The following is a 26,874-nucleotide window of genomic DNA, read 5'->3' on the forward strand; positions in this document are numbered from 1 at the left end:
ATTGGTCGTAATTGAACTAATTACTTTTCTGAGTTTGATGAAAGAATTATGTATGGAAAGAATTACCGGATACAGTAAGAAGATACACATTTATTGCTAAAAACGTTTCGTACACCTGTGTTTTGTTGAAGGTAAATATTGCTTTAAGAACTTCCAGCAGTAGAAATTCATACCCTTTGAATCCATTTTTGCATTGGAATGGACATGCTGTGAAAAATAAATTTTAAAAAAATATTTTTTCAATATGTTTTTTCTACTTTGTGTTATCTGAATCCTTCCTGACTCCTTCAAATGTTGATTTTTTTTCTAACCACTAAAAAAAGAAGTCTGGAGGGGTTACGTCTCGTTTTGTGCGCATCCCTACACCCATTCACAGTGCCACAAATCTCACCATCTTTCAAGGTAAAGAGAAAGGAGGAAAGTATTGCCGCCTCCAGTCATTCAAGAGAAAGATGAAAATCAGAGATAAGTACGTACCACCCATTAAAAAGAGCAAGACACCCATTCGCAGAACTACAAATCCCTATCCTAGGAGACAGAGGATAACAGAATCCTTCCAAACTAGTTTTGGCATTTTTTTTACTCATCTAAAAGAAAGAGCTACATGCCCAGGTCGCAAATACCCTCACAAAATTCTTATTTTTGGCAAATTTCCAAATTTAAGGGATGGATCTTTACACTCATGCCGAGGTTCTTTGCTTCTAACCCGGGGACCATTGCAAAAGACCGAGTGCCCTGAAGAACAGCTAGTATTACTAGTAGTGCTGCTAGTCCTCTAGTAGTTCAATATACAAATATTTATCAATTTAGACTCACCTGAAAAAAGTGCAATTTATCAGATTAACGTGACGATGGACATCTTTTGCCCTCAGAACACATTTGATACAAGGTGTAATGGAGTCAGAGAGATCGTGAATGGTAGTAAGTGGAATATTACACTATCTCGTATGCAATGCATTCTGAGTTCTGTGAGAGAATGAAAATAGAAATCTGCGCTAGATTCGAGTCCAGGAAACGGAAGAGAGATGTTCAATTATATTCAGATCAGGGGATTGGGCAAGCCAGAGTAGGTATTCAACTTCATACTGATATTTCTCAATCCAACGCCGAAACAGCTCCAGCTGTGTAAAAGGGTACCTTACCGTCCTGGAATATGGTATCATTGTTCGGAGACATCTGACCCATATGATACACATGGTCGCTTAAAACGGCGACATAATCACGAACAGTGAAGCGGTCACTTAGCGTCAGAATAGCACCCACTGAATACTAGGATACTACGGCCCAGAGTATCACAAAGCCATGCTATGTGTTACGGTCAGACGGAGATGCTGAAGATCATATGCTTCTTTGTGAGTCCGCCACACAAACACGGTTAGTGCTTTGAAATAAGGTGAAAAATGACTCATCCAACTACATCACAGTCATCAGCGACCCATGTTGCATGTTCGTGGCACCACTGCTGTGGCACTAGAGCGTTATGGTCACTTACAGGTAGTATCGGTCGTGTAACTCCATCCCGTATGTTCATGTCATGTAACTCGAGGAGGATTGTGGTTATCAACATAGACTGTTGAAGGTGCTTCTTAAGTTCGTTTGTTACCTGCACCGTAGTTGCACGATGGTTCTGAGTGAGAACCAATCATCATCACACTGTCCCTCACGACACATCCACCATTCTTGCCACTTTCCTCACGCTTGCACCACATAACTGAGGAACAACAATTTGGCTCTTCGAAAATCAAGACAGGTCGCCTTTCACATGATCACCGTCTGCTCAGTTCACTGCGCATTGTCCTTCTACTGCTCCTCACTAAGTACAGAATTTGCCCTAACACACCATATCAACAGCCCGACGCAGTGGTTTCCGTCTGACCGTTCCCAACCAATATATTTGTGTGTTTCCAATTTTCCGTTAAATTGATAAGTATCTATACATATTTGTCAATAGAAGTGGAGACTTTGGTTGTCGTAAAGTAACTTTTCGAGCGCAAATGCGAACAGCAATATGGAGTCCGTTTGTTGACATAAAATATATGGCACAAATTTAGAGAAGGTTTAAAACGAAAAACAAATGCAGTTCCCAGAAATCTAGTGTTTCCATGCAAAAAATAAAGTAAATGAATAAATAAATACAAGGTGTGTCTAAAGTAAGTCCCGCTTTGAAAACTTTATTATTATAATACTATTGTACTTTAGATTCTGTTGTTAGTAACATATGATCCACGGGCCCTTAAAATCTTTTCGTTTTCTTATGGGTTTCTGTAGTTCCAAAGTTAATCGCATGTACAGCTTGCATCAAAGCAACAATTGGTAGAGTTTGGTGGTGCTGAAAAGGCGTTCTGCATTATTTAATTCGAAGAAACCTCCATGGTGGATTTTCCTTGTGAAATTACACTAAAAACCGTGCTTACGTCCTTCTCTTCCACAACACCTTCATGAACTGCGAATGAAGATTGAAGAAGCTGCAGCCATGGTCATACCAGAAATGTTAACCAGAATCTGGTAAGAGCTAGATTACCACATCGAAGTATGTCACACATGGCGTTCACATTCAGTCCCTCTAATGTCTTTATTTTGCCACAAAATCTTAAGAACCCAGGCATCATGTAAGACAAGAAGCTCACGATATATATTGTAGTTATTTTTATAATAAAGTTTTTGACGTGGAACTTACTTTAGTGACAGTAGGTAGTGCATACATGTACTAAACAAACACATATAATCACGAACAACTTCAACTACTTTGCTTTTTGTTATATTGCAACTAGGCCTACAAATAGAGCTTCCTTTGCACACCTTTATATCGTGTAATTTCCATGAAACATACTTTTCTCCTGATGAAATCAATGTAATTAGGTAATTAGAAGTTAAAATTTGACATTCACGAATTAGATATTTCTAGTTTTCAGGTTTTATTTATTAAAAAAAAAAAACTTTTATTTCTTCTTAGAGTACGAGAGCCTGGTACTGCAATATCGAATGTGAACACATTAGAATTATCAACTGAGAATTTTCATTTCGAAAAGCACCAAATGACTGCAGAAGAAAACTTTCGAAAATGAGTACAAAATTTAGATATGTAATGCAGCACTTACTAGTCATACTTATGTCAACAACTTTTGATCTCAAATCCAATATATTTATTTCTATAACTACAATAAAAGTGATTTCACTAGAATTAAAGTAGCTATTTATATGCTCTGTTCTCAAGCATAACTTGTGAACTTATTTTCACAGTAACAGAATGCATATTAGCTCAGAATTCTCAGTATTACTTTATACTGATTTAATTATTATTGCAGTATGCCGTAATAACTTGATAAACTTAGCAGATTTTGAATGGAGTACAATGTGAGTATATACAAGAATAGAATATATTAGGATTCTAAACGCATACAATCAAAATATCTTTCAACCCTTTTAGTAAGTTTTAGCTGATACAGTGATTTTTATACTTCAAAAGTACTATCATAAATATAAGTTACCATCTTTGTTATTAGCAGTATAATACAAAAACATGATACAAATCTTGAAAGTACATTAATAAAAATGTTTAAAACCATGGTTACGCTTACAATTTTCCTGACTCACAGAGTCATACTTCTTATCATAACTTGACGTATAACCTCTCCTTCCAAATTTGCATATCTCATAAAGATACGGTTCCAGAAAGCACTGATCTGACTTATAAAAAGATTGTCAGATAAACAACAAATATGACATTATTCGAAAGTAAGTATTAAATTAACAATGGGAATTCGTAGTATTTATTGGCTTTATCCCACGATGATAAACAGATATGTGATTCGTCAAACTATTTGGAGTTCTGAATAATTTATTACAATACTGACATACAACTGACTGGTTTAAAGAATGACGATCTATGATATGTCTTTTAAGGCTGCTCCTCCTCATCAACTTACCACAGAAAGCGCACTCACAATGTAAATTGCTTGCAAGCAGACTGACTGGAAAGAAACCAGTGATTGATTAAAATAATAGAACACAAACATTTACAGTTTCAACAAAAACCTTAAATAGGATACTAGCAGTATCATTCTCGCGGAAAGTTAACCAGCGAGCGATACTACCGCTCAAAAGTTTTTGTATATATACTACCAATGAAGAAGTTTTTTGGGGGAAATGAATTTTTATGAGCATGTACTGTATGTCTCTTATTTTAGTTCGAGAACTTTAACGTCGTGTCAGAGGTACTCCTGACCAGTGTTTCTTTCAGAAAAAAATGTTCTGGGGCGCACACTTAGTATTCAGAGGGGCACATAGTATTTTCATACGTCACTACTCTATTTATTATTATATTATAGACGTATTATTTTGGTCTCCTCCGGGGGCACCTTCAAAGCTCTGGGGGGCAGTGCACCCCAAAATGATGTCTGGAAGAAACACCGGACCTAACAAAAGCATAAAATTTGACAATAGTGAAATGGAGATCTAACAGGTATTGCAGATAATATGTCTAACTATAACTCTTAGAATTGACAGACACAATTTCATATAAATATTAAATAGTATAAACAAGTGTGTGTAAGGCGAGACAACGTATTAGTTATGCTTGAAAGACATAGTGCATGAATGCTGTGACGAACTTGAAAAGCAATTTTCCAAATTTTGCAGATCTTTATGCCTTGCTGATATGCTAACGTTTAAAACATCAAAATTACAATGAAATAAGTGTTTACAATAGTTTTGTATACTCCATTCTTGCTCGTCAAAATAGGAACGACGAGCACTAAATTTCGTATACGCTTCCACTGAGCGACAAATGAGAACAGAAGGCCGTATATTGACCGCCGTAAACACTTTTCTGAAGTATGATATTTTTTAGTATTATAACGTTAGCAATATCAACAAGAACTCCAATTATGGAAAACTGCTTTCCCTTTCAAATTTCTGCAAGTTCACTGACACCCTACGTCTACATCTTTCAAACACAACTAATATGTTGTCTCAACCTGCGCAGTTTTCTTTATGCTATGCAATATTTGTATCAAATTATCGTTTTTGTTCTTTCAATTTTAAGAAATATAATTAGACATGCTTTCTAAAGTCCCTGTCAGATCCCGATTCAACTGATGTCAGATTCTATGCTTTAGGTGCGAGTACTTCTGACATACAGCGGCAATGTTCCCGTGCCAAAATAATAGGTTCACAGTAGGTGTTTACAAAAATACGTCACGTTCGAAAACTTTTGAGCGGTAGTGTATGGGATACTATAACAGAAACGCTTATTTCTTGACTACGTAATCTGTTATGTATTAGTGATGAAACGGGTCACAGTCACTTTTGAGTCACGAGTATTGTCTGGCTTGTGTGTCGCTGCTCAGACCTGATCTAACGCGGAGCCGCAGATAGACCCGAAGACTTGGAGGCAGCCAAATTATCATTTATGTAGCGTTACCGTAGAATTTCATAGTGAGTTAATGATGCCCATTAGTCGACCTCGAACATTCATGTTTGATATCCGGTGTGAGATTTCTGAATTGATTTACTATGCCATAAATATTCCAAATATAATTTATTCGTCTTTCCATGCTAAAAAATAGTACAAACGTTTTAAGGCACAGACCATAAAAAATAAAACACTCTACAGGCTCATTACTTCTATTCTAAACAAGTTTCGCAGTTTTCCTCGACTTAACTTTGACAATCCCTCATAAGCGCATATAGATTATCATTCCTGTGATTCTGACGTGTTTCGTCGTCACTGGGTCTGTTAGGCTCACACGGGTCATATGTCTGTTCGGGTAACTGCGAGTCATGGGTCACGAGCTTCGTGACCCGTTTCATCACTGTTAAGTATCACCGGCAGATTTCTGGGAGCTGCTTGAAGAGACTACGATCTCTGACAGCAACACGTACGGAGGTGTCTAACACATTTGAAATTTACTTATAAAATTTCGTTAAAATTAGTTTTGCTTAACTTTATTAAACTTACATATACAGGATTATTGAAAATCAATATTACAAAAAATGCAACTTACTCAAATAAAATGACCTGATGGAATTACGGCATTAGATTTTATTAATTCCCATGATAAAACTTATTGAAGAACGAAAATTACATATCCTGAGATTACAATGGAACGTTACTTCGAGATCTATGTTCCTTTACAACAGCATGGCTCACAATTTAACGTGATCTAAATACATGTCTTCATTTGTGATTTGAACCCAAGCCCATGTGCACAGAGAACACAAGTATTAATCACTTAGCCACTGAGGAGACTTCTCCAGAGAGTAATTTTAAAATTCTTTTCCATAAGTTATATAATCCAAGTAAAGTTTTCTGTCCGAAAATAGCTACCTCAATAATAAGCTACGTCAAAGAGACATCACATTACGCTATCCAATCTTTCTTGTGTACCTTATTTCCATTGATAGTTGATTGCATATGGACAACTTAAAAATTTATGCTTAAATCAACATCAAACCTACGTTGTACGTATTCACCATCAATTATGGCAAGGACGTGGATCGATTCCCACTGATGCCGTTCACGTAGCTTGAGAATATGACTGACAGAACAGTATAATTTTGTTACATACGATGTACTATATACCAAACTAGTAAATGCATGTTTGTCGTCTACTACTTGCTGCTATCGATGGTATGAAAATAAAATATGACATATTACCCCATATAAATTCGCCTATAGATTCGTGTTTTCTCATCAGTTAAAACAGTATTCTTGGACACCGTAGCAGAAAGAGGAACTTGCTTTTAATGACTTGTACGAAAAGCACAAAGAGTGAACACGACAAAACGAAAACAAGGAAAAAGATTCGATGTAAAGTCCTTTGCCTCCCTCGTACAAATCATTCAACATACTGTTCCCACTGTAAGCATCGTCTCCGTGGTGTAATAAATCACGTCGACTGAAGATCGTGGTGCCCTCAGATCGATTCCTGCTGATACTATAGTTTTTTTTCTTTATCACAATAGAAGTTTTTTTAAAAAAATATCCAGTCATATGAGAACAGCAATTGTGTAGAAACACATTTCACTTTGGCAGGGACATTAGCACGAATAAATATTTTCATTTCTTGCAGTCCAAACGGTGGACAAAGAGCTAATAAATACCATTTATCAGCATTTTTATAAACAATGTCCAGTGTGTTGTCGGTAATGCTCTACACTACATATCAAAGAAGTCACAAGTTTAGTTTCCGTCGAAAACAGTATTTTTTTAATTTTTAGGACGACAAAGACGAAAAGAAAAAGTCACATATCTCTTCTATTACTATTAATAGCTTCGGTTATGTCAGATGCTTCTTAGGTTTACACATGAACGTAATAATAGTTTTACGTTTATGGCTTTACAAACAGAACTATCAATTTCTGACAACACGAAATGGAGTATAAATATTTGTTAGCTGGTAGCAGTAATGAATTTCATTTCATCCTTCTTCTAGGTAGGGCGATGAGATGACGTCTTGAATAGAATTGTTCTTGCAACTACGGCGATAATGGTTGGAAGTTTGATCACTATTTGGGATGTTAAACTGAAAGATTTTTGTCTTTTACATTTTAAAACAATTCAACATTCTGATGACAGCTCTTAACCCTTGATCCAAACGGCCTTCGATACTTTCGTTCCTACGATGTTTACTCACTACGGACCATGTAAGTTCATCTGAAACAAGACCCAAGGTTGGTGTACATTTTGGAAACGGTTCCCCATACATACACTTGTTTCCATCTAAAGTTTTTATCGTTTTCTACGATGTGTCCACTCGATTCATGTTGCCATTTGAGATTTACAAGTTGGCCTCCGGATCCTCATCAGGGGTACCCTAGGGATCACCACAAACCACCACTCGATGTGCCCTATGCAATTTTCCTATTCTAGTTTTTGTTCCTTTATCTCCCACCGTGTTTCTACTACGGACCATGCAAGTAACCTCAAACCAGACTAAGTTTCGGAGATTATTTTGGAAACTGGTTTCCAGTTGTTTTCTACCAGTTATCGACAGTTGTTTTCTACCAAAGACGTTTAATTCTTCAAGATGTATAAAACGAGATATCACTCGATTCATGTTCCCATTTGAAATTTTGAAGTTGGGTCCATGGGCACTCGTTTTTCCCCACTTTTATCGGCTTCTCTGTGCTGTTGATTTTTGGTCCTTATCACTTTACTTTCCTGATACATACTTGAAAGATAATTGGCTTGTAACACTGAATTTGACACACATTGTATATTTAAATCACAAGGGAAGAGTATTTAGTGCAGATTAAAAACAAGGAACCAGAACTGTATGAATAGGAAAGGTAAAAATCCATTTGTTTACAAAGGAATGGTAGTGGATGTGAGTAGAAAGGGATATACTTGTAAAACAATTTTATGATATTGAATAGGTATGTCTTAGATTATCTTTTAGTAAAATTAATTAAAATGGCAGCTGTGATAAGATGTGTTATACTATATGGAAGGAATGACTTTAAAAATTTGATACGTAAATGAGTTGTTACACGAATGATAAGCATGAAATTAATTTTATTTGTCAGCTATGCATAAGAAAAACTAAATATTGAATAAAATTTTAATGTATACCGTTAATTTAATTAATATAGCTATGTTTCTGGAAAACATTTTTGTCTTCTATTAAAATTGTAGAAAATTAAGATCTTGTTGTAAGGACTTTTGGAAAATTCGGTTTTAAGTTATAAAAACAAATACCTTACTTAATGAGGAAATCCTTCTCTTATTTTTAAAAATATTTTTCTCCCTAGATATTTGACCGCAGCTCTGGTCTGCGAGAGCGGACAGGAAAACAGAAAGCGAATGTGGGTCATGGAGAGAAAAACGTAGTGGTAGAACATAGTAGAATGCTCTAGAAAAATCTAGATCATTTTATAAGTTAGTTGGAATACAATTATTAACTAGCTAAACCTCCTTCTGTTGAAGTGAAAAGGAATTGTTTTGTAATCGGAGGAAGCATCATGAGAAAAGAAATTGTTTAAATCACTTGCATCTTTGGAAATCTATTGAATGAGTTATATTGAACTGTCATTTTAATCACCCTAGCGTCTTTTTTTTTTATAATTACTGAAAAACAAAGATATAATTAACAGCATGAAGGGTTGATTTTTGTTGTTGTTCTCTTTAAAGAAAGCTAACAGGTAGTAAAAGTCTTATTTGTCTATCTATCTATATATTTATATTGTAAAACTTTGTTTCATATAGGTTTGTAGGTAGAGCATTTAATAAAAAGAGCGTCCGGAATCGACTCCCACTACCAATTTTATTATAAAATTTCCACTATAAAAGTATTTTTACAAAATACCATAAAAACTAATCTCTCTAATATGAAAGGTTAGAAATAGGTAGTCTTTGACCGTAAGGTCCCAGACAGGATCTCCACAGTCCCGTAGCAGGCTAAGCAGAGGGGAATTAAGGAACCAATGCTCCGTAGCAAGCAGAGGCGGGTTAAGTGGCCAACAGAGCCCCGTAGCAGGCTAAGCGGCTGAGGTTAGGATTCCCAGACAGAGCCCCGTAGCAGACAAGAGGCCTGGGGTTAGGTTACTCCAAAAGTCCCGTAGCAGACTAGGGGAGGGTCACCAGAAAACTGGTAATGAATTGCCTTTGTCCATCCAATTTATAGGGCTCCTTGAGTGGCGGTGGCGCTGCTGCTCCGATGTCGTCTTCTGCTCCGTGGGAAGGGCCAGAAGCCGTCGTCTGCATGTGACTGTAGACACATCTGGTGGGAGATCCTCTTGCCAAACCACGTGATGGTGTTTGTAAACACTGATGCCAGGAATTGTTTGTTTACATCACATAGGATATTACAATATATTATATATATATATATATATATATATATATATATATATATATATATATATATATATATATAGTGGTTTATTTATGTCGGTATGCAACGGTATGGCATACCGGTACTTTTTCAATGAGAATGGAACATTTCCTCTTCTGTCTTAAAAAACAAGTTGACGAGAAACTTCGAAAATGCCAAATAGTAAAAATATAGGTTTATTGAAAATCAGAATTCTTTTCCTTTTTTCTTTCTAGAGAGAGAAATGAAAATGAAATGAAATCTTGGAGTTTTACGTCCCACGGTTATGCTGGTGAGGCTAAAAGAAACGGTGATGATGAGTAATTAATGAAATGCTGGAATGAAGAAAGTGGGAGGAAACGGGAGAATTCCGAGGAAATCCACGCACACGGTGTTTGTCCACCACAAAGTTCACTTGGCGGGGGCTGGGATCGAACCCGGGACTTCTAGAGAAAGGGTTACAAATCTTTGTTCCTTCTTGAAGTCAGTTTTTTGTATTCAAGGGCTAGAAATTATTAAGCCCTTCTCTCTCTCGTTCGCTGGCACGTCTTCGCGCCTCCCTTTTTCATTCTTTTTCGCGCGGTAATATAAACTATAAAAGGCTCATATTGACCAGATTTTTTTTTTCGGAAAAGACTGACCTCCCACAACGAAATAATCCCAACAAATTTGTCTATCGATGAGTTCGACTAAACTAAAAGCCAGTACAAAAGTTCTGTTGGGACTCCACCTCTGTCCTTTCTCCACAGCGGAGCCTTTGCTCAGTTCCTATTTTAATGTATCCAATTCATTGTTTTAATTTATTATTAGGAAGAAGATTATGTGGAAACATCCCCTACATTTTTTTCGCAAAGTTTATCAATTTATTTAGTAGAGGTCTGTAGAACATTTTGCTAGCATGATTAGTATTCTGAAGAATATTATGTAAACAATACTGTATGTATGTTGTTATTGAACTGCAGTATTTGCGGAACTTTTGATGCCTTTGAAAACAAACAATAGCAACTTACTTTCGCCCATTTACAAAATGAGAAAAAGTAAGAAACAAATCACTAAGAAATATGATCATTACGTTTATTGTATTATAAAATTAATATGTAAGAATAAGATATTTTTAAGCAACTAATTTCCTTACTATAATATCCAAGAGTAAGATTTAAATATAAATCAGTTAAGTTGGACAAGTAGAAATCCTTAATAACTGTAATACCAAAAATCACTCCATTGTTCCTCTGACCGATTATGACTAACCCTACTCAACCAAAATCCATTCTCATGCTACGAAGAAACGCACGAAAATGTTACACTACAGCAAGCGCCACGCACAACCTTGAAACTTCATTTGCACTTGATCAAATTGATCAACATAAAAAAAAAACACATCAATAATACTTAAAAACAATTAACGTTTTTCATATAGTGTTTCAAATTGACGACATGGTGTAATGGAAAAGAAATGTTTTCTCATTCAGATTAACAAACGTGTAAAAATAATAAAAATAAAAAAATAGATATTTTTAAAGAATCTTTATGTACATAATAGCTTTTAGTTACAAGACCGCACTGATATGCTACTGAACATTATAATTATTATTGCTAAGAATAATATCCTGAAAGTTATGCAACTTTTTAACCATTATGAACTTGATGTCCAGCGTACCGGCACCTTTATTTTTAGAAATAAAATACTGTATATTATATAATGTGTGTGTGCGCGTATACGACCTTCAGACACATCGCGGGGTATCAAAGTCTAAATCAGTTTTTCTTTTACAAAGAATTCTTTGTATCTGATATTATATGTGAGGATAAGTTGTTGGGATATTGTGATTAAATTGTACGTGATCAAACAATAATATATGTCAGTCTACTTACAGTTAGGATGTCATTTACTGTGAACAACTAATTCGTGTTCAATTGGGAATATATATACACAAAACCATATTGTTTATTTCGAGGACAGCGATGTAGGTGTTTGTATCTGAGTTTATCGTCTTGTAATTATGCTTTCAGGGTACTTACTGTATAACAGTTGAATGATTAGGTACGTACACCAAAGCAGCTGAGTTCTGAAAACGGAATTGAATTGAAGTTAACGTGCTTTTTGCTATCGAGAATATTGCAGACTTGGACTTTAAAAAACGTGGGTTTTTACTCGGAATAGAATCCGTGTCTCCAACCCCGAGAGCCAACGGTAACCATATAATTGGTGAACTTGAAGTCTATTTGAGTATGAAAATTGTGTGAAGTTTAGAGCCCTTTGTAGCAGTGAGATGACATGAAACGAGGAAACCTAGCCAACCGGGAATCGAACTAAGAGTCTTTCACGCCGAGAACATATACCCTGCGGACTATAGATGTATACGAATACAACTTGTTCCGACTTAACGTCTCGCCCCCCAGAGCTGCGGTCAGGTATCTAGCAAGAAAAACTAATCCTTTAAAAAAAAAAAGAAAGAAAGAAAGAAAGGCATGGGTTTCCACATTCATTAAGTTGTTTTTATAGTAAGTTAAATCCTAGTTTTCTAGAAGTCTCTAGAACAAGCAATACTAATTCCTAGAGTTTTAATGGAAGTCAAAAATCTTTCCCAGGAACATCGCTATATTAATTAAATGAACGGAACGAAACGTTCACCTCCGTTGTGTGGGGTCCTTGGCTCGATCCCAGCTTTATCCAAGTGGTGGACAAAAATCATGTGAGCGGGTTTTCTCGGGGTTCTCCCGTTTACTCCCACTTTATTCATTCCACCATTTCATTCATTCTCATCATCTCCATCTTCCTTAGCCTACCTGGCATAAGCTTGGGATGTAAAACTCAGATTTTTCCATTTTAATTTTGTACAAATGCATGCATCAACTACACCCTCACCCATTCATCCTATCTATGATCTTATATATAATGGTTATATAAGAATTCGATATTTTTTGTTTCTCTTATTTCACATGGGAAAATATAAGCGTTAAACACAGCAGAAATATAGTGGAGATGGCTTACAAGAAGCAGTACAAGTGCTTGTCCTCTTGCAGAATTGAAATATCTTATAAGAAAGTAGAAATTAACGTTAACAAACTCGAGGCCTGCAGAGGAAGAAACATCTGCAACTACATCTGTGAGAAAAAGAGTTGAGTGTATGCCTATGTCTAAGGAGGCAAGCGTTTCTGACCATAATTTAATATCAACTCCAAAAAAGATTGCTAAAAAAGTACCCGGTAAATCTAGATCTAAGAAACGTGCTGAGGTACTAACATCTCCAGAATCTGTTTGCAAAGCATTATTTAAAAGGGAACGGCCACGAAGAACGTCAGTAGTAAGTTCAGAAGACCTGACGGAAGAAAAAGATTATGATGATGTGGTAACAAAAAATATAAATAAAAATGAAAAGTTCGTGTGCGGGTTTCACAGCGTTTCCTATTACTACCCTTTCACTTCATCCTTTGGCGATTGAATATGTTGCTACAAGTGCAAAGCGTGGTATCATACTCGGTGTGTTGAAGAAGAAAAGAAAATGTTTACTTGTGGACGTTGTTTCAGCAATCCAGCAACAGAACCAAAGAAAACTTCCAAATGAGAAGTTTACTGTTTTCTGTTACGCAAAGTGAAGTTTTGTTTTTGTGTACTCTTTTCGTGTATATCAGTGGTAGAAATTTAAATGAAATCTTTCAGTTTTACGTCCCATGGTTATGCCGGTTAGGCTAAAGGAGACGGTGATGATGATTAATGAATGAAATGGTGGAATGAAGAAAGTGGTAGGAAACGGGAGAACCCGGGACCCCAAGCACCAGAGGTGAACGCTCTACCACTGATATGGGGCCGCGGTGGCTCAGTGGTAGAGCGTTCACCTCTCATGCTTGGGGTCCCGGGTTCGATTCCAGCCCCCACCAAGTGAACTTTGTGGTGGACAAACACCGTGTGCGTGGGTTTTCTCAGGATTCTCCCGTTTCATCCCACTTTCTTCACTCCACCATTTCATTCATTTCTTATAATCACCGTCTGTTTTAGCCTATCCGGCATAACTGTGGGACGTAAAACTCAAGGATTTCATTTCATTTTTTTCTTTTCGTATATGATAGGCTATTCTTTAGACAAAGGTTAATTAACGATTTTTTTTAAAATTAAAAGAGAGCGTTCGTACTATTATTAACAGATTGCTCAAGAATTTTTAATTGTAATGTGATTGTTCTGCTGCAAAAAGAAGATATTAGACTACTTATTTGTGTTGAGTTTTCTTAAAATATATTGGAGAGAAACTTGTTGGCACCCATATATAACTATATGAATTTATGAGCATGTAAATCTATGGCTTGCGCTATCTATATTTCTAAAATATTATGTATACGAATTGTATTCTACATTTTAGTACGACTATTCACCTTACAAATGGCTCTATTCACCCAGACATCAAGACATGTTAGGATGAACAGGGCCATTCGAGGTAAATATATATTTTATAGTATCATATAATTTTTGAAGAAAAAGATTTTATGTAAACTTTGTAGTAGAGATATGGTATATGGTATATTATAATGCTGTAAAAGGTTCTTTAACAAAACACTTAATATAGCAGTACAATGTAATTTTCTTGAAAGTGGCACTATTCATCCCAATTTCATTTTCTCATACCCATTCTCTTTCATCAACGTCAATAGAACATTATTTAAAATTTTATTCCACGTTATTTAATCAAAAACAAATTCATTCTCTCCACATATAACATATTTTAATTATAACAGCTGTAATTTTTATTAATTATACTATAAGATAAACTAGGACAGACCTACTCAATTCACAAAGTTGATGAAAACTCTATCCCTATCTACTGGTATGGATTAGGAATACGAATACATTTATTTAAAAATTTACTGATATCTTAATTTAAAAAGTAAGTTTAATGTTTTTAGACGAAGAACATGTAAATATATGTGAACATATAAACAGTGTAGGCGTGGTTCATTACTAGCTCTATGGCCTATGCAAGCCGGAGGTTCAATACCACATTCACAAAGCCTCTTTACTGACTTCTGCGTGCTATCCCAGTTTACGGATACTTACATGATTTCATGAAGCATGTACTCCTTTCATCACGAAGTTGGATAAATTTTACAAAGCCCGCTACAGTTATAATCCAGTGTTGCAGGTGGCATTCTTGCGCAGTAGCACTATTTTCGATGATATTTAACAACTATTTATTTATAAATAATATAAACGCAGTCAGTGCGCTTGAAACGTAAGAGTTTGAATAAATAAAACACGGATGGAATACCAAAAAATGAAAGTTTTAAATTACAGATACCTCCGTGAAAACTATGTGAAATATTTATGTTTTCAGCCTCGAAACAAGGCCCATCGTGCAAGGATGCCATCTGAAGTACCGGGTTCCGAAATCACAAAGTTAATTCAAATTTAGGGAATAATCCCTCTAACCCCGTACAATATTATTTTATGAAATACCGTATTTAAATTGCCCTACCACAATATCAAAATTGAGGCTTATATAATGTGCAATAGCAAGCAAAAAATAATGCAAAATACTTCTCGAAAGAAAAATTAAAAAATAGGAATTAAGACAAATATCCCACTAAACGTTCCTCTTTTTGTTTCCAAAGTGAGGGAAAAAGTATTTCACATCACGCGAACGGTTTTCAATCTCCTTTTTGTAGGTGCACAAATACATCTCCACATTTCACACGAATCTACCACGAAAAAAATCCGCTGTCAAAAGAACCATGGGCTCACACCACAGCTAATCCAATGAATTTTCCGGTAAATGCAAAAGACAATATATATTTTCAACCTCCTTTCGGGAGCGTATATTAACTTAATTAATAATTAATATGTGATGGAGATTGAATAAATTAGAATATGAGCGTTTAACTTTAATTATTTATTTATTTAATTATTTTTTAAGTAGAGTTTAGAGTTGGATGTTGTGATGTAAGTTTTAGATAAAATAGCTAAATTACATTTAATAAATTTGTTGGTGAATTAGTTAATTTGAGAGTAACAGAGATGCATTTTTATATACCTTGTTGTAATTTGGAGTTGAACTTTTGGACTTGAAGTTTGTTGTTTAAGTTTTATACAGTGGAAGGATGTTCACTGGAAATGTTGTTGTTTATAGTTGGTTTTCAATAGCTGCTTTGCTGAGAATGATTCTTGGAGACTGATTAATTAACGTTTTTTCTGTGATTGATTTTTATTTAGTTTAACATTACCTTTTTATGTTAATGTTTATGATGACGAATTTGTTGTTGTTTTATTACAAATTCTGCAGCTCTTACATCTTTGTGCCGAAACTGTGCTAAAATCACAGTTTCTGCTTTTTTTTTATTGACTACATTTTCCAGACAGTTTACGTCTGCAAAATTTACAATTTTACCTAATTTTGATAATGTGTAATTGTTAACACAAATTTATACAACGTTTTACATTTTTTTGTTTTTTTTTTTTTTGTATTTGTTTATGTTTTTGTGACACTTGCAGACTCGTGTCTATTACTTTATGAAAAACAACAATCATTAGCAATACGTAACCTGATGTTATAATTTGTTTGTCTGCAACCTAATTATTTTTTATAACTAGTTAAATTATAAACAATACTTTACTGTTTTTTTGAAGCCAATTAATAAAATTGAATGAATTTAGATATTAAAATATTTCTGAATTTTGGCGTAAAGCAACAAACTCATGCTACAAACCTTCCACGAAAAACGCAGTTACAAAAAGAACGTGTGTGTACACAACAGATAACCTAACAAACTTTCCAGGTAGATACAACAACGCTATCTATCGCAAAAAATAATTCAAACCTAAAGACGCACACTGACAGAAATTTAAAAAATGTGTGTAGCATCTATTTCCAATACTGCGCTTGCAGTACGATGCTTCTTTCTTAGTGCTTGCATTTCCGTCTACTTGTTTCTTAATCTGAAGACATGCACCAGATGCTACAGAGAACGACGAACAGGAACCTTGTTACAAACAAGGCGGCCAACTGTGGTTAAAATTGTCACTGAACTAGAAACTATTTTCGTCGTTAAATTAGGGGATATTACAATCGATAGCTTAATTTATAGTTGAACATTTACTTTCAAGTAGTGCTGTTCATACTTCGTGACATTTTCTTTCTTTTTTTTTTTTTAAATCAAATATCTGAAAATTGATTTTCGGTTTTGAAACCGAAACCAGTTGTTAGGTTTTGAAAACCGGAAGTAACTTTAGGTTCTGAAATTAAAACCAGAGTTTCGGTTTAAAAACAGATCGATTTTCGAAACCAAACATCTGTTATAAAAATGGAAATTGAATTTTGGTTTCAAAATATACACTGATTTCAAAACCCAAGAACCACCGGTGATTTTCGTCGTCTCTCAATTACGAAAACACTCCACGCAAATAAGGGTGTTCGGAATAATGGTTTTCCGTTTCTTTAAGGTTACCATTCCCTTGGTTTTCGAAGCATTCCGTATATAACCACCCAGTGTTCGAAACAACAAATGCCAAACGCTAGCGCCAGTACCCTATATATTTTGCATATGAAATTTCATGTGCACCGTCCAACTAAAAGCTTTCCATTTACAGTCTCACTATGAAAGACGCAGGTGTGAAGATTCATGGAAACAAGAAATGTTGGAGTATATGACTCATTTCTGGTACTGCATATAACATAATCAATGCCGTAACAAATTCTTCAGGGCCACACGCAGGAGGGAATTTTGGGGGAACCCTAATCAGAGAGTTGTCAACAGTTAAGAAGGGTATTTGTATCCATCCTCCCATCACAGACTAATTTTGAAGACTAACGGCTGAAACATGTTTTTGCCAGAATCCATTGCATCTATTTACATATGTGGTTCCCCGGTTGGTTCTGCAGGGTCTACTTTCGTTGAGGCTGCTTGCTGTAGCATTGGCTAGCTCTCTTCTTCTGAAAGCGACGAATGGGTTAGCACAATTAAAACAAAATAAGTCAGTCTGGTAGATCTTTAGATTGCAACAAAGACCAGTTACACATAAAGTTTGTAATATATCTACTAATAATTATGATATATTGATGTTCGGCTTTACCGTCGTTTCGGATGATTCTTCTGCTATTCTGTACCCAAGAGCCTAACCTAAGATGACTAATTGGAAGATACTGTGTACTGTACATGCAAACTGTCAGTCGCTTCAATATTTAAATAATTTTTACTTTTTAAATTCTACTTATATTTTAACAATGGGGCAGGGAATCAAATCAGGTTTGCTAGTATGAAACTTCAAAAAGGTACAAATTCACATATACAGAATAACTTAGGTATTCAGTAATGTGAGCTTCAAACAGTGGTTGTGGCGTGGGCTGGAACCCCTTTGCCCAAAAACTCCGCTGTCTTGCACCACTTGCATCGCCGAACGAAAGAATTTTTTTAAAAATTGGTAAATTTCTTTTTCTTCTTTCAGCACTTTACCACTACCAGGAATCGAACGTATGAACGCGCGCGCTAGTCACTAAACCAATAGGAAGTGCGACTCTGGTGAATGTTTTAGATAATGCAAACACGCTCACGCATAACATATGCAAAAACCATTCAATTCTGTTCGGGCAAAACGAATTTATCAAATTGTAAGGTAGCCTTCACACCAGGATCCTGTGAGACGCTCACGTGAGCTGCAGCTGCTAGCTTTACATTGTCTTAAATGTACGCCTTCACATATCCGCTTAAGTGCAAGTAAGCCAGTGCTCTGGGCTACTATGAAGATCACCCCGCCAGTAGGTGGCTCGACCGGGCTGCAGGCGGGAAAGAAAATAACACGCAGTCTTATGAGAGCCCTTAACATGTGAGTATCAACTCAGTTGGAACGGAGAAAAGTTTACATATATTTCATGCTAAAAATTTTCTCAGTTTAGAGTTTCTCTGAGGAAATGCATATTTTATGCTATTATACAGTTCGTCAAACGAAGATATAGACATCCTGAAGCAACTTTCATCTTTCCCTTAGTTAGGAAACAGACTGTAAAATAAACATTCTTCCAGGCTTGATCGATTTATAGGATGAATCCACATTGTTCAATATCTTCTTTTCCTTTTTCCTTACAATTTATCGCTAAGATTAAGCTGCAGCTTCTTCTGGCTCTAGCATGGCTGCCATTTTGGTATCACGATCTTTTCACCGGCTCAGAAGTATTCAATGTCTTCATATTACAGGTTCGCATGAGCAGCTCACAAGATAAAAGTGTAAAGGCACCTTAATTTTTTGTCATGATAGTCATGATATCAGAATACTCATAAATGTAAATATTTTCTAAACCATTGTTTCTAATTAATTACTTCTATATTCGTATAAGCTAATTCACGTGGAAACTAACGGGAAACGGGATAATCGAACCGTTAAATTACAGCTGATACTTTTAAAAATTAACCTTGCTGTATGTTACATATAGAAGAAAATCTTACACGATGTAGCGTAGCTAGAATTGCTTTTAGGGGAGATTAAAATTTTGAGAAGTAATTTGTGTTGAATGCACTTTGCTAAATTAAGATATTTAGATTTTGCACTTGAATTTAGCTTCCTATTAAGCAGGGAGATTATAAAAGACGAAGACCTACAGCTTAATGTAGGATCCCAAATCACATGAGCTCCCACCGGGAACCTTACTCGGGTCTGCAACACCAAGGCACGTACGCTAACCACATTTCTACGAGGGAGCTCTTGCTAAATAAAGAAAAATAACACACACTAATTATGTATTGAACGTCCGTAGTCGAGTAGGTACATCATTTATTTAGTATTAGGGTTTTCAGGTAAAGTGACGGAATTCTCTCATATACCTAAGTAGATTTACATAGGGTGTTTCTAGAACTCCCGCCCGCGCTTAACGGGGGTTGATGCAAGAGGTAGAAATAAGACCAAAAAAAAAACATGATATTTAACCTCCGAGGTCTTGTTTAGGCAGTAAATCCCAGTCAAAATATGACAATGTAGCAACATCGCAAGGCAGGTGGCAAAACAAGTGTCTAACAGCATTGCTCGGCGCGTAGCAGGACTAAATATGTTACTATCAATAAGGCAATCCGAATTCAAACCAGATTTATTTTTTTTAATTTTTTTTATTTATTTATTTATTTATTTTTTTTTTTTTGTCGTGTCCTGACAGTGTCTTCATTAAAAATTCAAAAACATTTACCTATCATAGAAACTCCATTGTAGGGAACGCAGTTCCTTTCTTCTGAATTAAAGAGAGGATATAACGAATGTTTGTTTTCCATAAATTCTACTTCTACCGAGAAAGAGAAAATCAGGATATGCTGGGTTAATGGCAGCCCGCTCACCTTTGGGCTCAGGGAAGTTATTTTGCTTGCACACCTCATACAGGTAATAAAGCTCCAAGGTTTGTATTGTTTTTTGAATTGAGCATGCTCTTTTGTTTTCCTCTATAATGTCTTTGAATATTTCGTACAAATTTCGAAAATAAAGAAGTTGCATCTAAAATTATGTCGTAGAGAAGAATGTTCTCTTGTGTTTTTCCTGCAGCGGTGTTCCTAGTAGGGAAAATCAAAACACCGCCTCAGTTCCCACCGAGAATTGAATCCTAACCTATCATGAAGCGGGAGGCAATTTGCAAGTTGTAGGACGACATTACCCTTCACCTCCTCCCCAATAAGTGCCCTTATCTTGCAAAATGACCTCACTATTGTGTTGGACACTCAAAAAAAACCCTCTGATACCAAAAATGAAGCGTCTATGCAAAACCTGTTCAATTTTGAATTTTTAACGCTCGTAATTCACACACACTTGCGATCGAGGATTTCTCCGATTGACAAATCGTTCCATATGTAAAAAGGAGTCGAATGAGCGTGTATGGATAATGAAGTCAGGATTAAACCCTAGTAAAAAATTGGACCCCACTGATGAAATTCTGCGTACGCTACTAGTGTGGACTGATAATGGAACAACGGATATCCATCAGCAGACATACTACCTAAAATTGAAAGACGTGTCGGGATCATTACTGCTGGGTAAAACCCTAGAAGTGGTGAACTTCGCCACACAAATATTAGATATGTAGTGATGGAAGGTATAGCTTGTGTTGCGCGAGTTACGGAACCGGAGCTAAGGGTGTAAGCTCAAACGTAAGCAGTCTACTAGTACCATTAAAATTCTTCGAACAACTATTATTCTTATGGGAAGATCCGAATATTCATTTTCAATATTTGAACAATTCTTCGTTATTCGAACAACTGCTCGAATAATCATTGATTATTCGAATAATTAATCAAATAAACATTGATCATTCGAATTTTGTTCGAATATTCGAGTAACGAATGTCTAAAGAATCCACTATCCGAAAATTAGAATTTTAACAGTAGTATACAGCATATAATATGGCACACTTATTTCTAGAACAGAAGAAAACATCTACAACACTTAGTAACGTCTCGTATCAGTTGTCAAAAACCTAAAAGATTGCGGTTTTGTCCTTTTAAGAAAACAGAAAAGTACATTTCTGATAGCATCACCCCTTGGAAAAGGAAAAAGCGAGGGAAATCGAGTATATCTTGAGGTTAAAAATGAGCGATGTGTGGATAGGCCACACAGTTCAATATACACGATGCAATGACTTATGCAAAAAGAAACACCATAACAAAACAGTCGGTACTTACGTTCATTCTTTCGCCTAGCTTTTGTTTAACTTAGTATTAAAAAAACGTGATTGATAAAACTGACTGCACTTGTTCATGTTGGACTGGTCACTTGAAAGTCGTATTTTCTCCTTTTGCTCCATCTATTTCCCTATCCACTGCTTCTCTCAACTCCGGTAAGTTATCTGATCTTCGTTCGTTCTACTATTAGGTATGTCAAAAGCCCATCTATGTGACCATCCATTCATTCACCTAATTCATTGAAACTGATTGTTCATCTGAACTTGTATAGGTGGCTAATGGACAGGTTAAGCATGACGTATTTCCACCATTATTTGTTCATTTGCTCCTGCTGGATTCCAAAATCATGAGCCGCATATGGAATTTATAAGGTTGTGTTTTCTATTGAGTTATAGTGAATGAAAGAATTGCAGTTTTTGATTAAGTTTCTGACAGAGGGAACTTCAAATAGATCAAAGTAAGGGAGGGCTACGTAAGTACATGAAAAAGTGGACCATACACTGGTCTATGTTTTCTTTAACTAGCACAGTTATTGTTAAGAATCAAAAACGTGAATTTCAAACCCTTGCACTTAGGTTGAAAGTGGAAGTGACGAAATCACTTGACTCATCCATTAGGACGCAATATCTATTTTCCATTATACTTCCTGAGAATGTTTCGGAAAGAGGTGGCTGACGAAGACTGACAAGGAACGGACATAAACCTGTCATCCGGACATTAGAATTAAACCTAGTCCATTCGATCAACATAACAAAGATATGTTCATGCACAAAAAATTAGGTGCCATGGACAACGGAGTAAGTCCCTGGGGCTCATTAACTCTATTAGTATAAAGAAAATCGTAGACTCGCAGTGAAATAGCTATTGCATCAACACTGTTCATTGAAAAGTCATGGTTTATAGTTCATTCTCTTCAGCATGAAACAAGCTTGCCAGAGGTGAGGTGCTATGTATTAGGGTTGATAACGTACTTGAGCAGGAAAAATTGGGAGAATGTCGAGAAAATTCCCTCCAGAAATCCCTCCCATCAAGTTTAAATCCCTCTGGAGTGGCCCCGGGTAAAAGCACCAATCCAAATGCATCTCGAAGAATAATATAGGAGATAAGAAATGTGTGTACCAAGTTTTGTATTGCTAGACATAATAGGTATGCGGGGAAACCGTGTATTGGTATACAAGGTTTTCCCTCAAATACTGTATATTCCGTCTATCAATAAAAAATTTGGTATAAACATTTCTTATCACCTCTACTATTTTTTGAGATACATTTGGATTGTCTGTTTTTACCCGGGGCCACTCCAGACGGGTCCAAAGTTGATGGAGGGGATTTCTGGAGCGGATTTTCCCAACATTCTCCCCATTTTCCCTGTTCAAGTACATTATGGGCTCCAATACATAGCACCAATGGAATGCTTGCTTCATGCTGAAGAGAATAAACTATAAATCATGAATTTCCAATGAATAGTGTTGATGCAATAGCTATTTCACTGCAAGTCTACGATTTTCTTTATACTAATAGGGTTAATGGGCCCAAGGGACTTACTCCGTTGTCCATGGCACCTAATTTTTTGTGAATGAACATCTTTTTTTATGTTTATCGAATGAACTAGGTTTGATTCGGATGTCCGGATGATAGGTTTATATCCATTCTTTGTGAGAAAGGTTTGATCAAGTAAATCTCGTGACCAAGTGTATGGTTTCTGAATAAATAGCTATTGACTGATATTTGTTATGTAACAAATTTACTCGAAGGAAAAAAGAATGGTATCATTCAGGCGTTGCTTGCATGAACACGTATCTATGATGATAGCTACCATTACAGATTGATGTTACAAAACGACCTCTGTCATATGATTAAGGTGGGAAGGTAGTGCCCTCTATGAAGTTCCGTGGAGGTGTGTCTTGCTTCCGCTCGTCAATTCTATGAGAAATGTAAGATGTTCTACATCTAAATTACTAACCGAACGTAGTTTGAATTTCAAAAGAGGTATGTGTAAATTAATCATACTGAAGTTATTAATAGTGTGCAATGCGTATGTTTAGCGTAATGAAATTTGGTAAAAGTAGTTGAGGTGATTGTTCAATGGATAGAAATCTTTGATTAAATTTCAACTTTGATTCGTGAATGGAAGAAAACACGATTTTGAGTTATTTGGCACATTGGGCATTAGAATGTATGTTTTTATTTTATTTACTGCATTGATATTAGAAACTTCTTCAGATTAGGCAAGTATTATTTTCGTATTACATGCTTCTGTTGTTAAATTCAGCCCAATTATGTTATTAGCGGATAGTCAGTTTGTTACTATTTGAATTTGAAAACTTTACGTCGTTTCGTTATTTGTTAAAGGCTATTTTTGTTTAATATTAAATAAAATGTTTTATTCTTATTTTGTTGAAAAATAAGCTCTTTGGAAATTGTACCTAGTAGAGAACACGCTATTAAATGTTCTATCCGAATCATTTCTTACATCTAATTAGAGAAACGTAACATATTGCTGATACTGCAGTTCTCGTGATGTTTTTCGGAGTCAATTTACTGGAAGTATTGAGACAAAATTGAGCGAGATAATTGTGACTGATTCAGCATTCCTTGGGAAGCGTATTTCTGTTCGTTATTTCAAAATGTGTTAATTATCTCAAGGCCCACGCTAATGTTTATTATTATATACGTAAGTGTATATGATTACAAGTGTCGCTCAGGTGAAGCTTCAAGACCTTTGTTATAAATCTCATTTACACGAGGATGCTAAAATTAATACACGGAACTGATTTTTACAATATAACTGTTACAACTCGTTCACCTGTATTATGACTACCATTTACAACACTTCGCCTTTCATTGGGTTTTATTATGCACACGGTGACTTAGTGGTAGAGCGTTTACGTTCGGTGCATGGGGTCCCTGGCTCGATCAAAACTCGCACCAAATGGGCTTTGTGCTGGACAAACACCGCGTGTGTGGTTTTCTCAAGATACTCCCGTTTCCTCCCACTTGCTTCATTCCATTATCTTGTTCACTCTCAGTCATAGTCTCCTTTAGCCTACAAAACAACAGTCGGATTAAAACAAAGATTTCATTTATTTTCAATACTTATCCCTGCATCTTCCATTGAAGAGCTATTGGAGAATTTCCTCAAGAAGGCACAGAATGACGAAACAAAGATGATAGGAAATACAAAGGACACAACAATACAAAATCTTCGCGATCTTCCAACTATGTTTTGATCTTTCCTCTAGGTTACTTTAACAACTCCCAACATGTATGATTTTCATACAAAGAAAAGGAGACAGCTACCCCGAAAACTCTGTAGTCTGGTGATGTGGAGATGAGATGCAGGATAAAGAAATGAAGTTAATCTGGGTACAAATGAACATGAAGGTTTTTGTGTAAGTAGTTTTACAATCTACTATTGTAAAGAATACCAGTTTCACCAACAATCGTCAAATATTATTTAATGTATTGTTGGGGAAATCTTACAAGTCTTTTAGTACAAATATGCAAATTTAAAATGTTAACAAATCATTAAACAATCGTTATATGCTTTTTAATGAATGTTGTGAAATTGGTGATGAAACCAAATTAACATTTTTTTTTAATTTTGCATGATTTTTTAACATAACTGAAGCAAAATACTTGTCTGTTTTTTTTTCTTTCTTTCTAGTAGTCTAATTCGGCTCACTGGTGCAGCGCCTCCCTTACTGCGGCCCTGATTTGCATTCACTTTGTTCATTGTACAACACAATTTCTACAAGGTATCCAATCCGCTTCTGATCCAATACAAAATGAGGATGGAATGTATAAACATTGCTTAAAGCGTACACTCGTTAAGTAACAAAATACATACATAAAGGTAAAATATTCTAGTCTTTCCTGTCGCGCTTCTAATCAATTGTAAACACATATAGCAAACACTTAGAGAGAGGCACTTTTTCCCGACCTTAATCTTTCCTCTACACTTTCTGAAGTATATTTAGTAGCCACATCAACAGGGTCGACTGCTGCGAGTGTAGGAGCCGCAGTTCTACTTTTCCGGTTTCTATGGTACAGTGACAAGTGATTCTGCAAACTGTTTGCCGTCCGGAAAATCCTATGACATATTGGACACTGGAAACATTGGTGACTCGGAGAATGGCAATCTAAAATGTGCCTTTTTAAGTTGCATTTCCGTATAACTTTTCCACAATGACTGCACGCAATATACATAACCACTCCGGATGGGAGATGTTTCAAATGCACTAGAAAGAAACCAGGGACAATATTACATTCATTTTCCATGTTTTGCACATCATGAAAAAATATAAACGAAATTATAAATCAACAATAAAGTTGTTAATAAATTTATACTGTTCAACCCAAATTTTAACCCTGTCCTATTTAGCGTGACAGGAATATAGTATATTCTCGTAACATCATTTCGCATGAAAATTAATAAAAATAGGTAAATTATTATTACCAATATACTGTATATTGCATAAGATTGCACGAACTCAAAGTCTGGTGTAACACTAGGTATTTAAATATTATATATATATATATCACAGTAGGGAACTTGATCTTTTAGGTGTCAACAAATTTAATTGAGATGATTACAAATCTCAGCAATTTATCAATTTCTGTTGAAATTGGAAAACAAAGAAAGGCGGGAGTAATACAAATCATAGATAAATGGAAAGAACTATAGTTCCTTACAACCAGTTCTGCTCATCGACGAGGTGTATTTTATGTATCACCAATTAAAATTCCAGTTACTTTTAACCCTTTGGCTACCAATTTTTTTTTAAATGTAAACATTCTTTTATATGCACGATTCCTTTAATGTACGACTTGCTCGGGAGAGTAATACTCCCGGAAGTACGTTTTTTCGCGCGCTACTCTAGCCAGCTGTTTTAAGTTTGTCACAAAATTTATATCATGCTGGTCAAGGTGGAACAAAACGAGCCCTGCGGGGCTTCTAACCCGTTCCTACTACTACTACTAATCTGCACAAAAGTAAGTAAATCACTTTTTCGAGTATTTTTTCATCTTGTTTTAATAAAAAAGCGTTATGAAAATTCTTAAAATTTTTTAAAACCTTCCTTGGGCCGGGTTTGATCCCATGCCAAAAGCGATTTCCGTTACTAGCACGTAGCGCTAGCACGCTCGGCCAGGAGGGCCGACAGCAGCAAGCGTTTGATTTCTGCTATATGAATGCTACGTGGCAAGACATGTATAACGCCAAAAAATCAAAACCGTGTATTTCGTTCATACTTTCGGGAGCATTACTCTCCCGAGCTAGTCCTTTAAATGTGGGATATTCCTGACATCTGTACACAGTTTTGGAAACTAAACACAGTCTCCTCGTCACAACTGACCCGCTAGGAGAACAACATGCATTTTTTTTATGATTTTCTCAAACCAAATTCCCAACGATGTTTGAATTATA

At 35.8% G+C, this 26,874-nt stretch overlaps 1 protein-coding gene across 16 annotated transcripts in view; it reads right to left on the minus strand.

The window, feature by feature from the left end:
• LOC145673735 (uncharacterized) overlaps positions 1–26,874 on the minus strand; it is a 453,474-nt gene that overhangs the window by 286,863 nt on the left and 139,737 nt on the right. Inside the window, exon 6 of one of the 16 annotated variants that reach the window (XM_081743467.1) lies at positions 2,897–3,971. The exons of 13 other annotated variants lie outside the window; for them this stretch is intronic. In XM_081743467.1, the coding sequence (XP_081599593.1) occupies positions 3,748–3,971 (224 nt within the window). In that variant the 3' untranslated portion in view covers positions 2,897–3,747. Of the gene's footprint in view, positions 1–2,896; positions 3,972–24,880; positions 25,688–26,874 lie in introns of those variants that run through there. 2 more of the 16 variants (XM_081743455.1, XM_081743472.1) reach the window with 2 other exon arrangements.

The sequence above is a fragment of the Thermobia domestica genome, chromosome 17, assembly GCF_964235325.1.
Source record: "Thermobia domestica chromosome 17, izTheDome1.hap1.1, whole genome shotgun sequence".
Lineage (NCBI taxonomy): Eukaryota > Metazoa > Arthropoda > Insecta > Zygentoma > Lepismatidae > Thermobia > Thermobia domestica.